We start from the raw sequence: 21556 nt of genomic DNA on the forward strand, positions 1-21556 counted from the left end.
CAGTTACTTAATTTAAATTTTTTCTGTAATCAAATTTGGGGAACTAGAAGAATTTCTTTATTTGTCTTACAAAAACCGTGTGCTTAAGTTGACACTAAATGGAATATTGTATTAACAAATGGAAGAAGCTCTACAATACTCAAAAAATTCATTTATCTATGGAATTATATAGACAGCTGATAAGACTGTTACTTTTATTCTACCCATTATCATACTTGAATGCTGCATGGTTACAAATATTTCAATGAATTGTACCTTCTTCAATAAAACTTTTCTGGGTATGCATCCATGTCATCGTGTTGTTTGACAAGCCACTGTTTTATTCATTGTTCCAAGTGGCCTTTGCCAGGGAGGTATATTTATTACTCAGTGCTCCATTCAGATCTTAGTCAGTGTAACTTCATCCAATTTCCAGTTTCAGTTTGTCAAGTAGGTCATTGAATTTTTTTGATTGTGTGGCATGAATTGGGGGTGGGGATGAAAATGTGTCATTTATTTAAATTTATTCATTTTCAAACATTTTATGTGTTACTGGTGTGACTATTTACATATAATGCTAAGATACATAAATTACATAAGCAGTTCACAATATTTACATAAGTAACACATTGTTACATACAGTGTGAAAATTATATACACTCCTGGAAATTCAAATAAGAACACCGTGAATTCATTGTCCCGGGAAGGGGAAACTTTATTGACACATTCCTGGGGTCAGATACATCACATGATCACACTGACAGAACCACAGGCACATAGACACAGGAAACAGAGCATGCACAATGTCGGCATTAGTACAGTGTATATCCACCTTTCGCAGCAATGCAGGCTGCTATTCTCCAATGGACACGATCGTAGAGATGCTGGATGTAGTCCTGTGGAATGGCTTGCCATGCCATTTCCACCTGGCGCCTCAGTTGGACCAGCGTTCGTGCTGGACATGCAGACCGCGTGAGACGACGCTTCATCCAGTCCCAAACATGCTCAATGGGGGACAGATCCGGAGATCTTGCTGGCCAGGGTAGTTGACTTACACCTTCTAGAGCACGTTGGGTGGCACGGGATACATGCGGACGTGCATTGTCCTGTTGGAACAGCAAGTTCCCTTGCCGGTCTAGGAATGGTAGAACGATGGGTTCGATGATGGTTTGGATGTACCGTGCACTATTCAGTGTCCCCTCGACGATCACCAGAGGTGTACGGCCAGTGTAGGAAATCACTCCCCACACCATGATGCCGGGTGTTGGCCCTCTGTGCCTCGGTCGTATGCAGTTCTGATTGTGGTGCTCACCTGCATGGCGCCAAACACGCATACGACCGTCATTGGCACCAAGGCAGAAGCGACTCTCATCGCTGAAGACGACACGTCTCCATTCGTCCCTCCATTCACGCCTGTCGCGACACCACTGGAGGCGGGCTGCACGATGTTGGGGCGTGAACGGAAGATGGCCTAACGGTGTGCGGGACCGTAGCCCAGCTTCATGGAGATAGTTGCGAATGGTCCTCGCCAATACCCCAGGAGCAACAGTGTCCCTAATTTGCTGGGAAGTGGCGGTGCGGTCCGTACGGCACTGCGTAGGATCCTACGGTCTTGGCATGCATCCGTGCGTCGCTGTGGTCCGGTCCCAGGTCGATGGGCATGTGCACCTTCCACCGACCACTGGCGACAACATCGATGTACTGTGGAGACCTCACGCTCCACGTGTTGAGCAATTTGGCGGTACGTCCACCCGGCCTCCCGCATCCCCACTATATGCCCTCGCTCAAAGTCCGTCAACTGCACATACGGTTCACGTCCACGCTGTCGCGGCATGCAACCAGTGTTAAAGACTGCGATGGAGCTCCGTATGCCACAGCAAACTGGCTGACACTGACGGCGGCGGTGCACAAATGCTGCGCAGCTAGCGCCATTCGACGGCCAACACCGCGGTTCCTGGTGTGTCCGCTGTGCCATGCGTGTGATCATTGCTTGTACAGTCCTCTCGCAGTGTCCGGAGCAAGTATGGTGGGTCTGACACACCGGTGTCAATGTGTTCTTTTTTCCATTTCCAGGAGTGTATATAGGAAACTTGTAACCAGTCATTTATTACAGTTTCATGTCAAATATCATTCTCTTTTATGGAGTAGTATGCTTCCTTCTTAAACTACTCTGCTAGAACATTCTTAAATGTATTATAGGGAACAGAATGGGTACCTTTTGGGAGCCTATTGAAAAATCTGGGGCTCAGGTATTTGTGGCTGTTGTGAACCTCAGCTAGTCTACTGTAAGGTATATCAATTGGCTGTCCAGTTTTTTTGTTGGGATTATGTTTAGACATCTTAAGGTTAATTATTTAAATTCTCTTTCACACTGAGAAGGCAACTTTACATGTAGAGGCTTGGGACTGTCATAATATTGAGCTCTTTGAAGTGCTCTTTACAGCAGTCACTTGAAGTCAGTGCTGCTATACACCTGCTAACCTTTTTTTGCCACTTTAATATGATTTTTGAGCTGGGGCAATTACCCCATAGAAGAGTTCCATAGGTAAGGTGGATATGGAAAAATGTGAAATATACATATACTAGTTGGGTTTTGCTTTCATTATTCCTTACTTTGTACAGCAGATAAATTACTCTAGAAAGTTTTGAGTACTGTACGACTCACCCATCTTGAGTTTCTGATCTATGTAGAAACCTAATAGTTTGATTTTTTTATGTTCATTGGAGACACTTAAGCTGAAAACAATATCTTCGAATTTATTGTTCTTAATTTGTAGACAATTGGCCAGGAACCAATTAGTGCATCCTTTGCTACATTTACAGTATGTCAAGAGCAATGTCTCCAGTTCCAAAGTATACAACCTTTTTTTATAAATATACTATTGGAGACAGTGTCAAAAGCTTCCCTCAAGTCTAGACAAGTTGCACAGTAGGTTTTCTAAGTCTCCAAAAATTCATTTCTGATAATAGTCTCATCTGCTTCGACAGTGGAAAGATGAGGTCTGAAACCATATTGTGAGTAGCTAAGTAAATTATTTTGCTCAAAGTGTTGGTTCATCTGTTTGTGCATACAATATTCTATAATTTTTTATATGATTGGTATGATTGAGATGGAATGATACTTGTCAGGTGATGCTATATCAGCTCTCTCATGGATAGGTGTTACAATAGTATTTTTAGGCAATCTGAAAAGATTCCTTCATGTAGCATTTGGGTGATGATTTTGGTTAATGGCAGTAGAATTTCTATTTGTATATCTTTTAATAGATGATTTGAAAGTCCATAGAAGTTTCTAAGTTTGGCAATTGCTTTGCTAACCTGTCTGTAGGATACATGAGTCCAGCAGAAGTTGTCATGGTGCCTGCTATCTAGAGCTGGAACAAAAACTACAGATTTATTTGCTTTTCCATTTAGATTTGTATTTGAGCTAGGACTTGTAAAGTGCGCATTTAAAGTGTTTGGTTGGATTGCAATGTTGCTGTGTTCATTTTTGGAGCTTATTTTTGTTCTGCTAACTTTCCATACTCCTTCACACTTTTTTTGTTGAGTTGAGTATGTAACTGCCATTGGCTTCCCTCTAGGCTTCTCTAATTTCTGATCTATGCACCCTTCTTGTTGCTGTGCAAGCTTCCTTCTCAGCTTGATGCTGTTGCTATCTGTCATACAGCACCATAATTTCTTCCCTAAGTCTGCACAGGAGTAGTGTGTACCAGTTTCTCAGTTCTTGGGATTTATTACTCTACTTTGGGTGTTTTGTGTGATATCTGGAGCAACATGATTTAAGGTTTTCTACTAATAATTCTAAATATTTTTGTGTTGAGTCATTGGCAGACATATTATTAGTGAGTACTGTGTCCCAGCTCATTTAATTAAGATTGGTTTTTAACTGATTCAATTTATGTTCATTGATTGGTCTGATTACTTTTCCTAATTCAGTTGAAGAACTTTCAGTTTCATTGTTTAGGGGTGCCTAAGTCACAGCCCTGGATGACCTGAATCTCAAGCTTTACACTAGAAAATTAAGTTTTATTTGTTTGAAAGTTGCATATTATATTATGTAAGCAAGCACTGAGCCTGGTGGGTTTGTCATTTAGACAATATAAGTTTGGTGACCTTAATATGTCTAATAGGAGATTCACATGTTTGGGGTTATGCCTAATATCCATGTTAATGCCACCAAATGCCAGAACTCTGTAATTTTTGTATTTTAAGAGCATTATTATCAACTTTTCTAGATTTTCTATGAATAAGTCTGTGTTATTAGTAGAAAAGTGGTACACTGATATGGCTATTAGTCCTTGACTTGGTATTATTACTGCTGAAACTTCAAAAACTGGTTCTATACATAGAGGGCTTACAGCTATCACTTGATATTCTAAATTATTTATTTCTTTGATAAAGACTGAAACACCACCATGCTTCAAATTTGTTCTACAGTAACATGTTGCTAGTTAGTATCAATAAGGTACACTTAATTCTAGTTCACTATGCATTAACCTGTGTTCACTTACTAGCAAAACATTGTAATTTAGTTCTTCCAACTGGTATTCCATTTCTGTGGGTTTATTTTTAGTGACTGTATATTAATATGCTAGAAAAACACACTTTTGCATTATTGCCTGGCTGGTTGGACACACAAAATTCTTGACTAATGTCATCTGACTGCCCCAGGTGAAATACATCAGATGACTGAAGCTGCACCTCCTTTGTGTGACTCACCATAAAAATGCTGAGGTTCCTTCTTCTTCTTCTCCTCCTTATTTTTAGTTTCACCTGACTTAGGAGTACTTTAAATCAACCAATTTTTAATGTTCGATGCCCTTGTATTAGCCTAGTATTGTTTCATTCTTTTTATCTTGCATTACTTTCTTCTTCAGAGATTTAGATCATTTGTCATTTTGACTTGGAATCACTCTTTCTTGTTCTCGTCTGTCGCCTCTCTCTCTCTCTCTCTTTCTCTCTCTCTCTCTTGGGTATTTTGTTGCTGAAGTAGTCTAATTCATTTTTGTTTATTTATTTTGGTTCATTCTGAGAATGTGTCCATAAAAATAAATTTCCCTTTTCCTTATTGAGTCAGAGTTTTTTGGTGGACTGTTGAAGGTTTCATTTCTGATGTGTATTAGGTGGTTGTTGTTGTGGGATCTGAGATCAAGGATTGTTCTTAATAGCTTCCGTTCTTTGATTTCTAGCTTTTCAATTGGCTCACCTTTGGGGATGGACAGTATTTCAGCTGCATACAGGGCTTCCAATTTGATTATTGTGTTGTAATGCCTTATTTTTGCATTCCTCAAGAGGGAATTTTTGTTATATGTATTATTGGTGAAGTGTAAGTCCAATTTAACTTTACTTCTAGACTACATTGCCATTTTCTCAAGGACATTCCAGCTGATCGATTCTCCAAGAAATTTGACTTCTTTGATGACCTTTAATTTTTTGTTATTTCACTTTAAAATGTTTTGGTGGTCTTTTTATGTTTGTCGTTACTTTAGTCTTTTCAAAGGAGATTTTGAGGTGTATTTTTAAGCTTGTTTCTGTACTTCAAGCATGCATTCTCTGGCTTCAGAGACAGTTGACTTTGATGCCCTTTTTTTGTTCCTAGTAGGATTCTACTATGGACCTTCATTTTCCACTCTCTGACTATTTTTTAAGGCACAGTTGAATAGCACTGGGGAGAGTCCATCTTCTTGCCATACAACAATTTTCATCTCAAAGTGGTTGGAGAGTTCTCTCATCAGTTTGACTTGGAGTACATATTTGTAAGGTTTTCTCTGATTAAGTTTGTGGTTTTGTTGTCTAGGTTTAATTCCTTTAGTGATTAAAAGACACTTACACATTAGCTTTCTGCAATGGGCTTTACCAGAAAAATAAATACACACACATTCATTCACACATTCAAGCACACCTCATGCACACATGACCACCATCTCTGGCAACTTCGACCAGAATGCCAGTGTCCCAGTTGCCAGAGGTGGTGGCTGGGTGTATGTGAGGTGTGCTTGCTTTTGTGAATAAATATGTTTGAGTTTATTTTTCTGATGAAGACTGGGGCCCAAAGCTAATGTTTAAGTATATTTTAGTTCTGCCTGTCTGCAAATTAAGGTGTCATCTTCACAAGAAGTGGCAGTCTAACTTTTCCTTAACTGTTGATATTCCAGCCTGGAGTTTCAATCGTTTAATTCTTTTAGTATGAAGATGAGGGCTTCCTGGTCTATTGAGTCACATAGTTTTTGAAAGTCAATGAAAGTGATAACACATGATTGTTCTTTGATTTTTGGTATGCCATGAGGTTAACAGAGTTTTTATGGGCAGGATCTTCCTTTCCTGAAACAAGCTTGGTATTCTCCAAGTTATGATGTAATTGGGGTTTTGCTCTGTTTAATAGAAATCTAGACAATATCTTGTATTTTATGTCTAGGAATGAGGTCCCCCTGTAATTGTTGCCTTTTTGAACCCTTTCTTATAGAGTGAATGGATGAGTGCCATCTCCCATTCATCTGGGATTCTTTCATTTATCCAGATTTCTTCAAATATGATTTGGAGGGCGTCTATGGCCCTTTTCTTTTTTTCCAAAATTCAGCAGTGATCTGGTTTTCTTCTGAGGCCTTATAGTCTTTGAGATTTGAAACAAAAGACTGTGGCTCCTCAGCAGTGGGTGATTCAAAGTAAGGGTTGGTTATTGTTGTAGTCCAAAATTTCATTCTTCTATGGGTTCTAAACAGTTGATTAGGCTTCTGAAATATTCTTCAGTTGTAGGGTTGCTGTTCTGTATTTCGTTAGTTTTTGATTTAAAGTTTTATAAAAGTTCCTTGTGTTGGTTTTGATGAAGTATTGATTACTTTGAAGGAGGAGTTGGTCTTCTTGGGCTTTCTTTTTTCTTTTGAGATTTTTGCTCACTTCTTTTCTTTAAGGAGTTCTGTCTGTTATGTTCATTTTTCTGTGATTACCAATGTTGCCATACTTTTCTTCTGAGCAGAAGGAGTCTGTGACAATTTTCCATACACCATGCATATTTTTTGGCATTGGTTATGGGAGCTAATTGTCAGCTTTATTTATTAGGCTTTCTTGTATTTGATCCCAGTTTTGGTTTTGCATGTCTTCAATTGTGAGGGAAAACTCCTTAGAGTTAGTTATCTTTTCTGGTTCATAGTTTCTTCTTTTTGGTTGTTGGTTTTCCTTTTCATTTTGGGGATTCAAGTGTTCAAATATGTGTGAAATCCTGTGGGACCAAACTGCTGAGGTCATTGGTTCATAGACTTACACACTACTTAAACTAACTTCTGCTAAGAACAACACACACACACATGCCCGAAGGAGGACTCGAACCTCCGACGGGAGCGGTTTTGGGGATTTTGACATCTGATATTGATATTCATTTTTATCTTATACTGGGTGTTATGGTAAAATGAGAGGCAAGTTAGTACAGTGACATAATATTTTTGCTTCAGCAATTCCCACTAGCAGCTGACACTGAAGCATATTACTGTTCCATCTTGTCCTTCATTTGTACCAGTCAGTAGGAATTAAAATATGAACTAATATTAAGAAAAGATGTCAGTACCTACCCTTCCACAACTACATCAAATTGAAAATAACGTTTAAATACATTCTTAATAAACTGAATCCAGAAGCAGGATGAAATTACCAGTTCACAAAATAAGATCTGAAGATGGTACTTGGTCAGTAGTAAATTCACTATACTAATGATGATCACTTGCGACAGTGGACAAAAGTTTGTAAAACAACATGACATTGTGATCACATACCTGGAAACCTTTTATTGGGGATGATAATGGCCATCACAGCCTACAATATCACAGGAAGCATTTCCTAGTATATCACAAATTCTGTCTTCATATTTTTTCATTTTATTTTAATTATTTTTTTAATGCTATGGGATGATTATGAGGATCTTCTACTGCTGCAATATTCATAATTCTCTCAGTAGATAAAATATGATGCCCTGAGAAACTGCTCTATTGTGGATAAAAAAATTACAGATCTGGCTGACTAGCTCTATTCACCGAGGAAATGTTAGTAATAACTTCTTTTATGTATGTCTGGAGCAGATATAAGAAAAAGGAGAATTGTTTTGAGTTATGAATCTTTACATATGGAGATTTTTGGTATAATCTTTACAACCAAGTTCTTCCAGCTCTGAGACACTGATAATATCTTTCTTTGTGAGTGGAGCAGGAAAACTGCTTAGTCATTGAAAGAAGATGAATGAGAACTTTTATTGAGTTATAGGTGCTTACAAATGGAGGTTTTAATTTGTACATTATACTACCTGTATATAACCAACAAATTATTTCAGCTGTGAGATAAAGATTGAAAAAGTCTAGTCTCACAAAAAAATTTCAATACTTATATGTCTGTCACTGTCAAGAAGAAGAAGAGATAGATACACCAACAAAAATAATAAATTTTAGAAACTTACATATACAGTTGTATTATAGATAGATAGACTATTATTTTTATCTTTTACTTATTCAAATATGTTTAAAGAATTATTTTTTGTGTGGTTTGTGGACACTATTTTTGACTATCTGTAATGCTCAGTAAAAGCACATCACGTAAGTAGCCCTGGAGGATTAGTCACTCCATGATAATAGGAACCATTTGCTCACTGAGCACTGCCCTCCACTGAGATCCTGAATATCTGTTGTACTTCAAGATGTTCTACTTGACTGCTTCTACCTTTGTGAATACTCATTTTAGTCTTCACGTTCTCACAGCTGATTCTACACTATCCTCTTTCAAGAATAATGACTAAGACAATGGATTTACTATTGAAGTATAATGGAGGGTGAAATAAAAGAGCAACTACTCTTCTTGTCAGCTTCATACTGAAGAAAGGCAAGAGTATTATTACACTCTTACCATAGTATTTTGGAAATGTAATATTGGGGGCAATTTCTTCATTTAAACATTACTGTACATCTGCAAATGTGTTTCAAAAAGAAATACTTTTTAATCTTTTTATGATTATTTAAAATTTCATCTTTTCGTATTATAGAACAATAAGAAGTTTCAGCACATTTATAGAATGTATATATTATCATATATTTCGGGAATTAATAACTTGAGTCTGAAATATATTTTATTACTGAAACTCCACCAATTGTCATTAATAGCAAAAGGCTGCTCAGTGGGAAACCACAAGCATTAGTAAAAGCACTATAGGAAGAAACATACCTGAAACCAATTAACTGTACAGCAGTTTATAACTGAAGGATAAAGATGTAGCCACTTGCGAAATGATGAGCTGGCAGGACTGATGCATAATATGAGGTGTAATTTCTGCCTACACTGATTGACAAAGAAGGAGAATACTGAAAGTGCACTGATATCTAGATTGCTATTCCCTCCTTGGGCAGAAAGTCGCACAAGCTGAAAATATCATAAAATACAAAATAAGATTTCGTTTGCAAAGTAATGTTTTTGCACTGTAACAGAAACACATATGTATTAACACCATTTATTTTTTAAAGTGTGTAACAGGCTGTTTTTGTTTTCAAATAACTTCAATGGCCCTTCTGTTGAAATAATAATTGACTGATTAAAGGAATATGCTATATTTGTTCATCAAAAAGTACATATAATATTTCTTGGCTCTTAATTTTACTTCTCTTTTAAAAAAAGAAGACAATGCAGAAATAGCAGACACCAAAGCATACACTGAATTGATATATAGGAAGCTCAAAATAGAGGAAAAATTCAGGCAAATGTTACTGATCATTGCTGTGGAACTTCATGACAGATGTAGACACCAGACATCCTCAATTAAAAGAGAATGCTGCTGAACCTATAAGGTACACAGTAATCAGCCACAACATTATGATGGTTGACCTGCTGTTAACATAAATTCATACAGGCAATAGCAATATTGACTGGCAAAGAGTGACTGCTAGTTAGACACATTCAGGTGCATATAGTATCAGAGAGCATGCTGTCCATGTGTAGAAAAGGGGGAAGTGCAGGATCTATCTGAGTTTGACTGAGGGCAGATAGTTATGGCAGGAGGATTGGCATGAACATTTCAGAAACTGCACAACTTGTCAGGTGTTCAAGGAGAGCTATTGTGAATGTCTTCAATATGTTGTGAAATGAAGGTGAAATCAGGACCACATGTTGTGGGGTTGGGTGGCCACTCATCATTACAGATGCTGGATGTCATTGGCTGGGCAGACTGGTAAAATAGGACATTCAGTGAACTGTGGTGGAACTAAAATCAGACTTCAATGCTGGGCAGAGAACAAGTGTGTCGGAACACACAGTGCATCAAACACTCACAACAATGGACCTCTGCACCTGACAATTCTGTATGTGCCAATGTTAACACTATGGCATCAGCAACTACAACTGAAATGGGCACATGATCATTGCCACTGAACACTGGTGTAGTAGCAGAGTGTTACATGCTCTGATAAATCCTGATATCTTCTTCATTGTGCCAATTGAGAGGGCACGAATCCATTGTCTTCCAGGGGAACAGCTCCTTGACACAAGTACCGTGGGACAGAGACAAGCTGGTGCTTGCTACATCATGCTCTGGGGAACAGACACATGGGGCATCTACACATCCAGTTTAGCTCATGCAAGGCACCATGAGACCAAGGAGTATTAAACACAGACCATGTACGCCCCTTCATGACAATAATGTTTCTCAATGGCAGTGGCATTTTTCAACAAGATAATGTGCTAATCACAAAGCTGTCAACGTGATGGAGGGGTTCAGAGAACACAATGGAGAGTTCCAATTGATATGCTGGCCACGCAACTCGCCAGACCTGAACCCAATCAAACACATCTGGGATGTGATTGAACACAGCATCAGAGCTCATTGCCCCCTCCCTGGAATTTATGGGATTTGGGTGACTTGTGCATGTAGATACAATGCCAGCTCCCTACAGTGACCTACCAAGGTCTCATTGCTGCCATGCCATGATGCGTGGCTGCTGTTTCCTTGCCAAAGGTGGACATACTAGCTATTTGATATGTAGTCATAACGGGCTGATCAGTGTATAGCACAAGTGTTCAGTGAGATGGACTAGAGTTACTATGCATTTCTAAGAATACTTATGTAACTATTGTAAGTTTCATTTAATCATCTTGTATGTTCAGTCATGGACAGATGCAATGTGATTAACAGCTAATTACACATAACACCATTATATGGGATCTATCATCATAATTATGCTGCACTGTGACCCAATTAAACAGTGTTATACAATCAAATATTACATGCTAATAAGAAAAAAGAGATGCACTGATTTTACTATTGCTGCATTACAACATTCAGTGGAGCAAAAGACATGTAAGTAGTAAGTCATAGAGTTGTAGGGCCAGGGGTAATGAGTAGGGAGTTACTGCTTCAAACAGCAACATGGATTCATTTATGATAAGCTTAAATTTATCAGCAGCACTCCTTTCCAGATATACTGATTCTCTTCAATTACAAATAAAACACAATCTCAGGTATTTATAAAATAATGAGGTAATATGCCAGAGTCATCCACCTACATTTAACTGCAGTAATGCTATGCATATAATGGGAGAACCTCTGCATTTAAGTGTTAAATGTGTAGGAAGCAACATTCTCAGTAACAATGAGAATTTTGGCCAACCATGAAATGTGTCTAGATAACATAATAGTAAGTAGTCTGTTTACAAAAAGCAGGTTCAAATCTTGATACAGACAGAAACTTTCGAATGTTACTACAGATGGACACTGAGTAGAATTCATTTTGCTGTAAGAATGATTCAACATAAGAAAGTTTCATTCCTTGTTATACCAAAAGGGTTATATAAATGTTTTGGAATATCACTCAAACTGTTATAATCTGCTGCAAGGAGTAGGGCATCATACACGGAGAGAGAATCTATGACTCTCCTTAAGTCATATAAGTTTCTTCCTTAAGATAGGTTATCAATTACAATTTGGCAGATATCAGTCAGTCCAATGGTAACGTTTTAGTATTCTCATAACTGTTTTAATTCTTTCCTGTTGTTGTTTACAGTAACACTGTAAAATGGTTTGTCCAATAAGTAAGCAAAAGCTGTCCTCAGTGCAGAGAGCTCTTTAAAGATTGCACAGTATTACTGAAGATAATATTCCTGTGCCTTCCTCTGACCATTAAATAAACTTACTTTGACATTTACAGAGACACATAAAGTTCAACTAGAAGAATGTGTGGGATAATGGGAAATGTGTTGAGGCATTAAGGAATAACTTCATTGCACTAGAGAGAGTCATCAAGACTAAAATCACAGGGAAAGACAGAGACTGGAATGTGCAAGAGAAATAATTGAGGATTTTGTTTGTAAGTGTTGCTCTGAGTTGAAGAGAATGATACAAGAGAATAAATTGTAACAGGCTGCTTCAAATCTGTTGAATCAAACCTATTGAAAGGATGATGAGAAAACAAAAAATATTTAGTACTTAGTCCTAGAAATGGTGCTGGCGTTTTTACATATCTAGTTTACTGCTAAAGATAAATGCATTTGGGATTCAGCCCCAACCTTTGGATAGGTAGTGTGGCAATACCTCTAAAATACTTAGCCTTTGAGCCATGTTCATATGTCTCCTCTTATTAACTAAGAAGCTCATTCAGATTAGCAATGTGGCAGTTCATCAGGTAACCCATAATGAAATAATGTAAATTGTGTTGATCCTCAAACATTTTAGTGGAAGGAGTCTTGTAAGATACTTATTACATTTCACAAGACAAATGTGAGTTTTCATGTTTATGAAAATGAGATATTTAATGCTAATATGTAGCCGTAAACAACAGCATTATTGTAAACCCCAGATTTTCATAGGTTTATAACTGTGAATCATTTATTGATATTACAACCACTTGTGAATATTTTACAACAGATATTTCAGTGAGATTGCTGGTCACCATCATCAGATGCTACCAATGCTGGTTAGATATCAAGAGGGTATTCCATACTTATATACTATTGTCATGGTTAACAACTATTTGTCTTTATAACTGAAACTATTCTATGTACACACCAGTGTGTAAGAATAACATGTATGGATTCATTGTAAAAGTATGACATGTTCTACATCCTTGTGACCTATGAAACAAAAACTAAAATAAATAAATAAAGACGGAGAAACTGAGGAGCCCAAAGCTATCAGCCTATCACCTATAATCCTTATGCTATGGTGGCAGCTATAAAAATTTCTAGGGAGCTGAAGAAGCACAGGGTGAAACGGATGTCATATTTGGCTTATGTTGTTGTAATTTCTACCAAAATTTAGAGTACACTGAAGAAGCATAGGGTGAAAGGTATGCCACACTGACCCACAAGCATCTGTTAATCTGGGCAATATCAGGGATAACTTCAGACTACAAAAATCTGGAATTTTTTGCATACTGTACAAATGTGGCATAGCCTATATCAGACAGACAACTACCGTCACTAATAGCTGATGTTAAGAACACCAAATATAATTGAGGCTACTGGAAGCCACCATATGGTTCATGTCAGAGGGTTCCTTGTATGACTAATAGTCATGTACTTTCCCATTCCACTCTAAAACAGAACAGGGGAAAAATCATTGTCTTTATGACTCAATATAAGCACTCATTTCTATTATCTTATCTCTCTGTTCCTTGTGCAAAATATACATCAGGTGCATTAGAATCCTTCAGCAGCCAACTTCTATTGCCATTTCTCTTAATTTTCTCAATAGTGTTTTATGAAAAGAACATCATATTCTCTACAAGAATCCCCATTCGAGTTCATGAAAGACTTCTGTAATACATGTGGGTTGACCAAACCTACCAGTAACAAATCTAGAAGCCTGCCTCTGAATTACTCCAATGTCTTCCTTTAATCTGACCTGGTGGGGATCACAGATACTCAAGTAGTACTTGAGAAATAGGTCATATTAGTGTGCTAAATGTATTCTCCTTGCATGAGACTCTCCTCTTGCATATATTCTCTAAATGAGCAACATCTTACTAAAACTCTCCCAACAAACTGAAGTCAATGATCTGCTTTCCCTACTACCATCCTTACATGCTCATTTCATTTCATGTAGTTTTGCAGAATTATACTTAGATATTTAATCGATGTGAGAGTGTCGAGCAGCACACTACTAATGCTGTATTTGAGCATTACACAGAGTTTTTCCTACTCATCTGCACTTGACTTACATTCAGCAAAAGCTACCATTCATCACACTATCTAGAAATTTTGTGTAAGTCATCTAGTACCCTCATACATTCACTCAACAATGAAACTCTCCAATGCAACACAGCACCATCAGCAAACAGCAGCAGATTGCTTCTCACTCTGTCCATCAAATTGTTTATGTATATAGAAAATAAGAGTGGTCCTACCACACTTCACTGGGGCACTCCTCATAATAGCCTTGTCTCTGAGGAAAACTCACCATTGAGGAAACTGTAATGGGTTCTATTACTCAAGAAGTCTATGAGCTACTCACATATCTGGTAACCTGCACTGTATGATCAAACCCTCAGTAACAGTCAGAAGTGGGGCACCATAGCAAATGTCTTCTGGAAATGTAGGAATATCAAATCAACCAGTTGCCCTTCATCCTTGGTTTGCAGAAATATCATGCACGAGTGAAACTATGATATGATATGAGATATTTTGAAGATCAGCTTATTGCTCAGATCCCAAACTTGATAGTGTGTAATAAAAGAGTCTCTAGAAACCACATTCACAGGGAATTTAAACAGAGAAGTAGGATACCAATTTGGCAGGGCTTAGGAGCCTGCTCTCAGCCTACTATTGCAACAGAACAGTGGATGGTGGGTGGGGATGCAGAAGGTTCTGGAGCTCTCACATTTTGCGAGCTTGCAACAGGACCAGACTATGAACAGGACACTTAACAGTGCATGAATGGACTGGCACTCATATTCCTCTCTTCCCAGCAACTGCAATAGGAGCAAATATTATATAGAAACTCTGGAAACTCCAGAGTGAACTCAACAGTAAATGTCTGTACTCAAAATGCCAGCTACATCAATGGAAATCCAGGAACTTCAGATATATTAGCGATGGGCTTATAGGGGGTACTTACAAATATCAGGGAGTACACTGGATACTAAAGAAAATGTAGGAAACTAAAAAACTAAAGTATATACACATGGAGTACCTTCTTGATTGCACAGTAGAATCAGCAGCACCTGATGACGGAAATGAGCTATGACTGTTATGTTCTTAATAAAATAACTAAATTCTTGAAAAGAGTTATGGACTTTTGGGAATAATATTGTCTAGATAACTTAAAGTATTTACTTCTTTATCACTTTACTGAAATTTTTGCACCTGCTCCAATCATTACATCCAAAGGTAAAACTTAAGAAACAAAGTTCAGTTTCACTTACAATAAAACAAACACTTTATGGGATGTAGATAGTGTTGTTTGTAAAACATGAAATACTGAGCGAGCAAGACAGTAAAATAATGATTGTATCACTGAAAATGATTTGCACAAAATTATTTTTTACAGTAGGGCAATGAAGAAGAATGGTGTTTAAAAGTTGAAAATGTTCTACAGGAACACTGCATTCGATAAAGACAAAGTTGTAGGTTTCAGTAATATTCTACAATAAAATGTAAGCATATCATTGCAAATTAAAATTAAATTTCAAAGAAAACTAGAGACTGTTACTCAGTTTACCTCCAAGATTTCCTGTTTCTCATTAACAGAGAATATGTTTGGAACTTCACCAGAATCCAAAAGGAGTTCTATGTCACCTAAAAATACCTCCTCTTTAATTTGTGCTTCAGTAATCAAAAAAGCTGTCTCCAAACTTCTGCCACCACAGTTTTTCAGTAGGTTCCTTAGATCATCTCTCCACTGATGCAGATCTTAAAAAAGTGAAGTACATATTGTGAACATAGTGCATCACATGTGGTTTTAGGTAACATAAATACTGTAAATATCTCATTAATTTACAAAGAGAATACCCACATGGGTTAAGCAATGGTAAACATATGTAGCGTAAGACTGAACTCCACAGACAAACTAAGATGCTGATAGACATGGTTTGCTGTTTTGATATGACTAACCTTTGGTCTCCAGTGGCTCACTGTTAATTGGTTTGTTACTCAAATATTTTTTTTCATGCCACATCAGATCCAAACGTCAAAACTGTGACAGGATGAACAGTATTTATAAATTTTTAGTTATGAACTTCATAAAATAAGTTTACACAATTATTATTTTTTTGTTTGTTTGTATGTCTGTGGTGCTGGTACACAACAAAATCTTCATACCACAAGATGAGTCAAACCAAAATAGCACAGCCTGTATCCACCTCATAAATGATTTGTGGAACTGTTGCATGGATATTTTGATGTGTACCAGGTCTGAAGACATTCACTTGTCAACAAACCAGAAATTACTTACATAACTTTATTTTCTGAACTGATAGTTGAAACTTTATGATAAACCTTGCAAGAGGACAATATTGTGCATAAAAAACAAATATCAGTTGACTATAAAATAAAAATTGATGCATCAGTCCTCTTACTGTATAGTAAATGCCAACTGGTGATAGCAAGAAAATAATTTCTGAGAAAGAGAAATCCGTGTGGAGGGTAGAAATTGTTGAGGGCGACCAAGGCATCAACACACTAAACAGGTTAAAATTTATATAGGTTGCAGCAGTCATACAATGATGAAGAGACCTGTATAGGCTAGACTGTTGTGGAGAGCTGCATCAAACCAGTCTTCAGAATGAAGACCAAAATATACTGCATAAAATTTAGTTAGTTTATTACGTTTTTATTTATCCACAGATCATTTAACACACATTTCAGACATCTAATTAGCAATAAAGCACAAATAAAAGTCAACAAAAAAAGACAAGTTATTCTTCAATTTCTCCCAGTGTATTTCTTGCTCAAACAGTCCACGGGTGTACTGGGATGTACTGTCAGTCCATAGTGCCCATTGGACACTATGGACTAGCAGTACACCTGTGGACTGTTTGAGCAAAAAAAGAAAAATTAATTCATTTTGAGATACAAATTTTTGCAGGCATAGTGTAAAATGTCCTTGGTTTTCCAGCACTGTCAAAATAGAAAGAAAGATTCCAGCTTTTGACAGTTATTTTGACTACCACCATTAGGATCAACTTGCAATAAGTTGACCATTGGTAATAATAATCAAAACTGTGAACTTTTACTTTAATTTAACATAGTGAGGAGACAGACAACATACTACACAGGCATGAGAAAGTTTGTTGTTATACTTTGAAACTTAGTTCCACAGTTATTTATGCACTGTGTATAGTGTGCAATTGTTCATTCATGGGATAGGACACCTCCTTCCATTGGAAGAATAACTGCCTAGACTGCTCTTGGGGTTAAAATTTCACTCGGGAAAAATTTCCTCCCCTTTCCATTGATGTCTTCATCATCACCTTTATTGTCAGTCTTCCCGTTCATTGTCACTCATCATCTTTGTTACCAGTTATTGATTCTGTTTCATCACTTTGTTTTCCATGCCTTCATCAAGGCTTTTTGTCTTCCAGATTCAATGTTGCTGCCCTCATAATCTATGATAAACCAGCCCATAACTACAACATCCAGAATCCTATACTCCCACTTGTAGTTCACTTCCACCTCCAGTTATGAGTTTATTCCTTTTGAATATGCCCACCTGTTCTCCCCACTTTTCCCACCTTGCCCACTACTAATGTGGCTCCATTGGCCTTTCTATCTACACTTATTGAACCCCAAAACCTAGTATGCCCCCAGTGCATGTTGCAGCTCCATTGTCATTGACACTGCCATTGCCCCTGCGATGGCTGCTGTTGCCATCACCGCCACCACCAACACCACCAAAAGCACCATCATCACCACTTCAACTGTTCCAGTCAGAAACATTGTCAGCCTTATCTGTTACTCCATAGCCACCAATATCATCATCACAAATAGATCAGGGAGCAGAAGCAACATCTGAAACTACTGCAGCCACAACCAAATCTTCACCAGCTTCATATGCAGCATCTGTGACCACACCAGCTACATCACCAACAGCTTCAACTACAGCAGTTGCAGGTAAGATATTCAGCCATGTGAAAATTTATGCCATTCCCAGTCAATATTCTGATACAGTTTCCCCCAAAACATCCCCACCATCAACCCACGCATGCCAGAAAGCCAAAAAACCCCACAGAAGCCCCACACTTAATTTGGACACCACTCCCATCGTCTCTAACACATTCCTTCAGCTTATCATGCCCAGATATTAAAATCCTTAATCTTAAAACTCTAACCCTAAAATTGAAAAAATCAGTTCCAAATCTCAACATGTCACAATTCATAACCTCAATGACTCCATAATCGTAAAATAAAGTCCTCTAACCCTGATTTCCTTTCCCACAAGCTACCCTAACTTCCTGCCCTAACTTTCAGCCCTCATACTTACTTGCTCCCCCTTAGCCAAACATATCCCAGACCCACAAAACTATGCCCTGTGACTGTACCAAATGGTTATTGGTAGTGTAGTTACTCTTCCAAACAGCATCCCATGTGATCAAATCTGTTGTGCCTTTACCTGCTGTTACTTGTGCTTTAGGTGCATGGACTGTGCATTTCTCAGTTTAAAACGAGCAGCATGATGCAGTCAAATGATCAAGTTGCACATGTCAGCTTTCATGCCCTGCAGCTAATTCAATGCAAATAATAACCTGTAGGTTTGAGCCTGCAGTCAAATAGTCCATGCACTGCCTAGAAATGCGAGTTAATAAAATACACAGAAATACAAAAGAAAAGTTAAATGCATAATTTAACAACAAGAGTCCTATTCTATTGTCTGTAATTGATATAGACTACAGGGAATTCTATTTAATAATGTTTATTCAGGAAAGGACATCCCAAATAAATGGGAAGTGGTCTTACAACATTTAATTAACATACAGACAGAAAATACCCTTATCAAATACAGTAAAGTTACGTTGCGAGCCTTATGAAAATGGCAGCAAAATCCCCAAACTAAATTGTAATCAAAGAAACATAAGTACTAAGTCCATTTTGTCATCACAATACTTGAAAAATGCACCATCTCAAAACAGTTCAGAGTGCAACATGTGATACACAGAATAGCAACTCATACTCTGTCTATCCTCAGTTCAATAATGTGGTCAGAAAAGTTCAAGTTCTAGTTTGGAGCATCTATAAATAAATTTCCTTAAGAAGTTAAAGTGTAGTAGTGACTGTTCACTATCCAGAAACAAAAACCTCCATGATCTAATATCACTCATTACCACAGGAAAGTCTGCCTCCTTCCAGATCTCACATAATGTGCCCAGAATTGCTCCCTTGAGTTCTTCACTTGAAAGTCCCTGTCTCCACTTGATTTCCATAGTGTTCTGCTACTGTCTGCCTTTTCATTGGCTGAAAGCCATCCCCTCCAGAAATACATTATTCTTATGTTCTACAGACATCATTTGACCACTTACCAGACTAATCTTACATATTATCAAAATATTTAAATAAAGAAAAATTATAAACATTCATTCACTCACACTCAGACCTTTCACAACAAAAATAAATATAGGTTATTCCATAAAAAATGAGCCAGTATTCATCTGTAAGTGCACTCACAATAAATGACCACAGACCATTGCTAAATATTGTTTAAACAATGATATAGACCTGCTTGTCAGAAGTGCCTTTTGGCACTCTTTTACAAAGGTAATGTCTACTAATAAATGTGACTGACCAGTTCTTAGATGACCTCAGATTTTGTAGCCAATTATGACTGGTGCTGGTGGCTCCTCAGTTTTTCACATGAAACCATGATCATACATTCATCATATGTATGCTCCTGGTATTTTGTGATAAACTGAGAAGCTGCCAGCAGCAGCCACAGGGGCCAAAAAACTATCTGAGGATGGTTTTAACATGAGATGAAAGTAGGAATAATAAACAAATATTATTGCAATCTTGAGTGTCATTTTATTAAAACTTTCTTTCAAACTCATAAGATAACTGCATTCTAAATTCATCAACATCCTAGTGGCATATTATAAAACACTTCTCCCTAGAATTATTCTCTTAATCATAATACAAAATTGTTATCAAAATTTTACATTCTAATCTACTCAAAACCTTTCCAAAATAACATGCATCAAAGAGTTTATACTTCTAATATACCTCTAAAAACTTAACTCATAGTTTGCATGTAACTACATGTTTTCCTCCCACAGTCAATTTAATTTTTAATGCGGTCCAATAACCTCTATGCACTAAATTTTATGCAAACAGTAATAACAATTAAACTCCACATATTACATGAGAAACCCATCCAAAATACCAGAAGAAACACATTTAAATAACCCCTTGGAATTTCTCTCACATCTTTAGTGCAGCTCATACCTCTCTTTTGAAAATAAAGAAATTAATTATGTTCTGCTGATATTCATGCACCAAGAGTTGTGCAGACAATATACACTCCCTCCAAGTATTACATTTTGCCTCCCTACTTTATCACATACATCTTAAGTTTACCAAATTACCCCTTACACAAAATGGAGAAAAATCAAAATTTTTAAAACTACACCTGATATACACTTATTTACACACTTATTAATACACATGCCATTCCAATTTTAGAAGGTGCAAACCTCCCACCATTGCCTTTTATAACATTTTCCCTCACCAATGTTAGTACCTTTTACACTCCACTTCTTCTTCTTCTTCTTCTTCTTCTTCTTCTTCTTCTCTCTCTCTCTCTCTCTCTCTCTCTCTCTCTCTCTCTCTCTCTCTCCTTCTTTCTTTCTTTCTTTCCTTTTTTTTTTTTTTTTTTACTTCTGGAACATCATTTTTAGATTTGAGAAATGAACACTTTCTTTCTTCATCAGCATTGCTAATTGCACTTATGGGCCAAAAATTTTTAATTTCACACCTCTCTAAACACTGTTCCCTCAAAAGATCACTTTCAATATCTCTTCCTTTCTCCTCCATACCTATTGTACACAATATAGTTTCAGACCCACCTTCAATTTCATTATCATTATCAAACAATTCATTAAACACTTCATTTACTCTGGTTTCATCTTTCCTCCCTTCAAGACTCCTTGCTATTTTATATTTCTCCTGTGTCCACCAGCAGGGTAGTGATAACTTCAAAATATTCCCATACCATTTCAAATAATTTATGAAGTAGTCATACCATACAGTACTAACATCATCTCATAAAACAAATACTTCCCCCATTACCCACTTCTATATTCTCCCACTCCACCTCCAGATCATTTGCTGGCTTTAAATCTCTCTCAAAATCCTTCATTTTATCATCCTTGTAAGCACCAAATATACTGTTTCCTTTGTCTGAAGTAATTATATCAGCAACTGCAACAATCCCACAACTTAAAAGCTCATCTCCTTTACACAAAACCTTGTTTATTTCCACCACATCACTACAGACTTTATCACAACTAACCCCATTAACATTCACTGATAACTCATAAGATTTAGTACTTAAACCATCCATTACATTCATCAATACATTATAGAAATCACCAACAATAACTTCATAAACCTTCACCAATACATCATATACACTGAT

General features: G+C 37.2%; 1 protein-coding gene across 1 annotated transcript in view; it reads right to left on the bottom strand.

Annotated features, from left to right (window-relative positions):
- LOC126298331 (dynein axonemal heavy chain 7-like) overlaps positions 1-21556 on the bottom strand; it is a 1150327-nt gene that overhangs the window by 461920 nt on the left and 666851 nt on the right. The window contains exons 34-35 of the mRNA XM_049989626.1: positions 15653-15843; positions 9175-9369 (exon numbers count right to left, since the gene is read on the bottom strand). Of these exons, the coding sequence (XP_049845583.1) occupies positions 9175-9369; positions 15653-15843 (386 nt within the window). The remainder of the gene's footprint in view (positions 1-9174; positions 9370-15652; positions 15844-21556) is intronic.

The sequence above is a fragment of the Schistocerca gregaria genome, chromosome X (genome assembly GCF_023897955.1).
Source record: "Schistocerca gregaria isolate iqSchGreg1 chromosome X, iqSchGreg1.2, whole genome shotgun sequence".
In the NCBI taxonomy this organism is placed as follows: domain Eukaryota; kingdom Metazoa; phylum Arthropoda; class Insecta; order Orthoptera; family Acrididae; genus Schistocerca; species Schistocerca gregaria.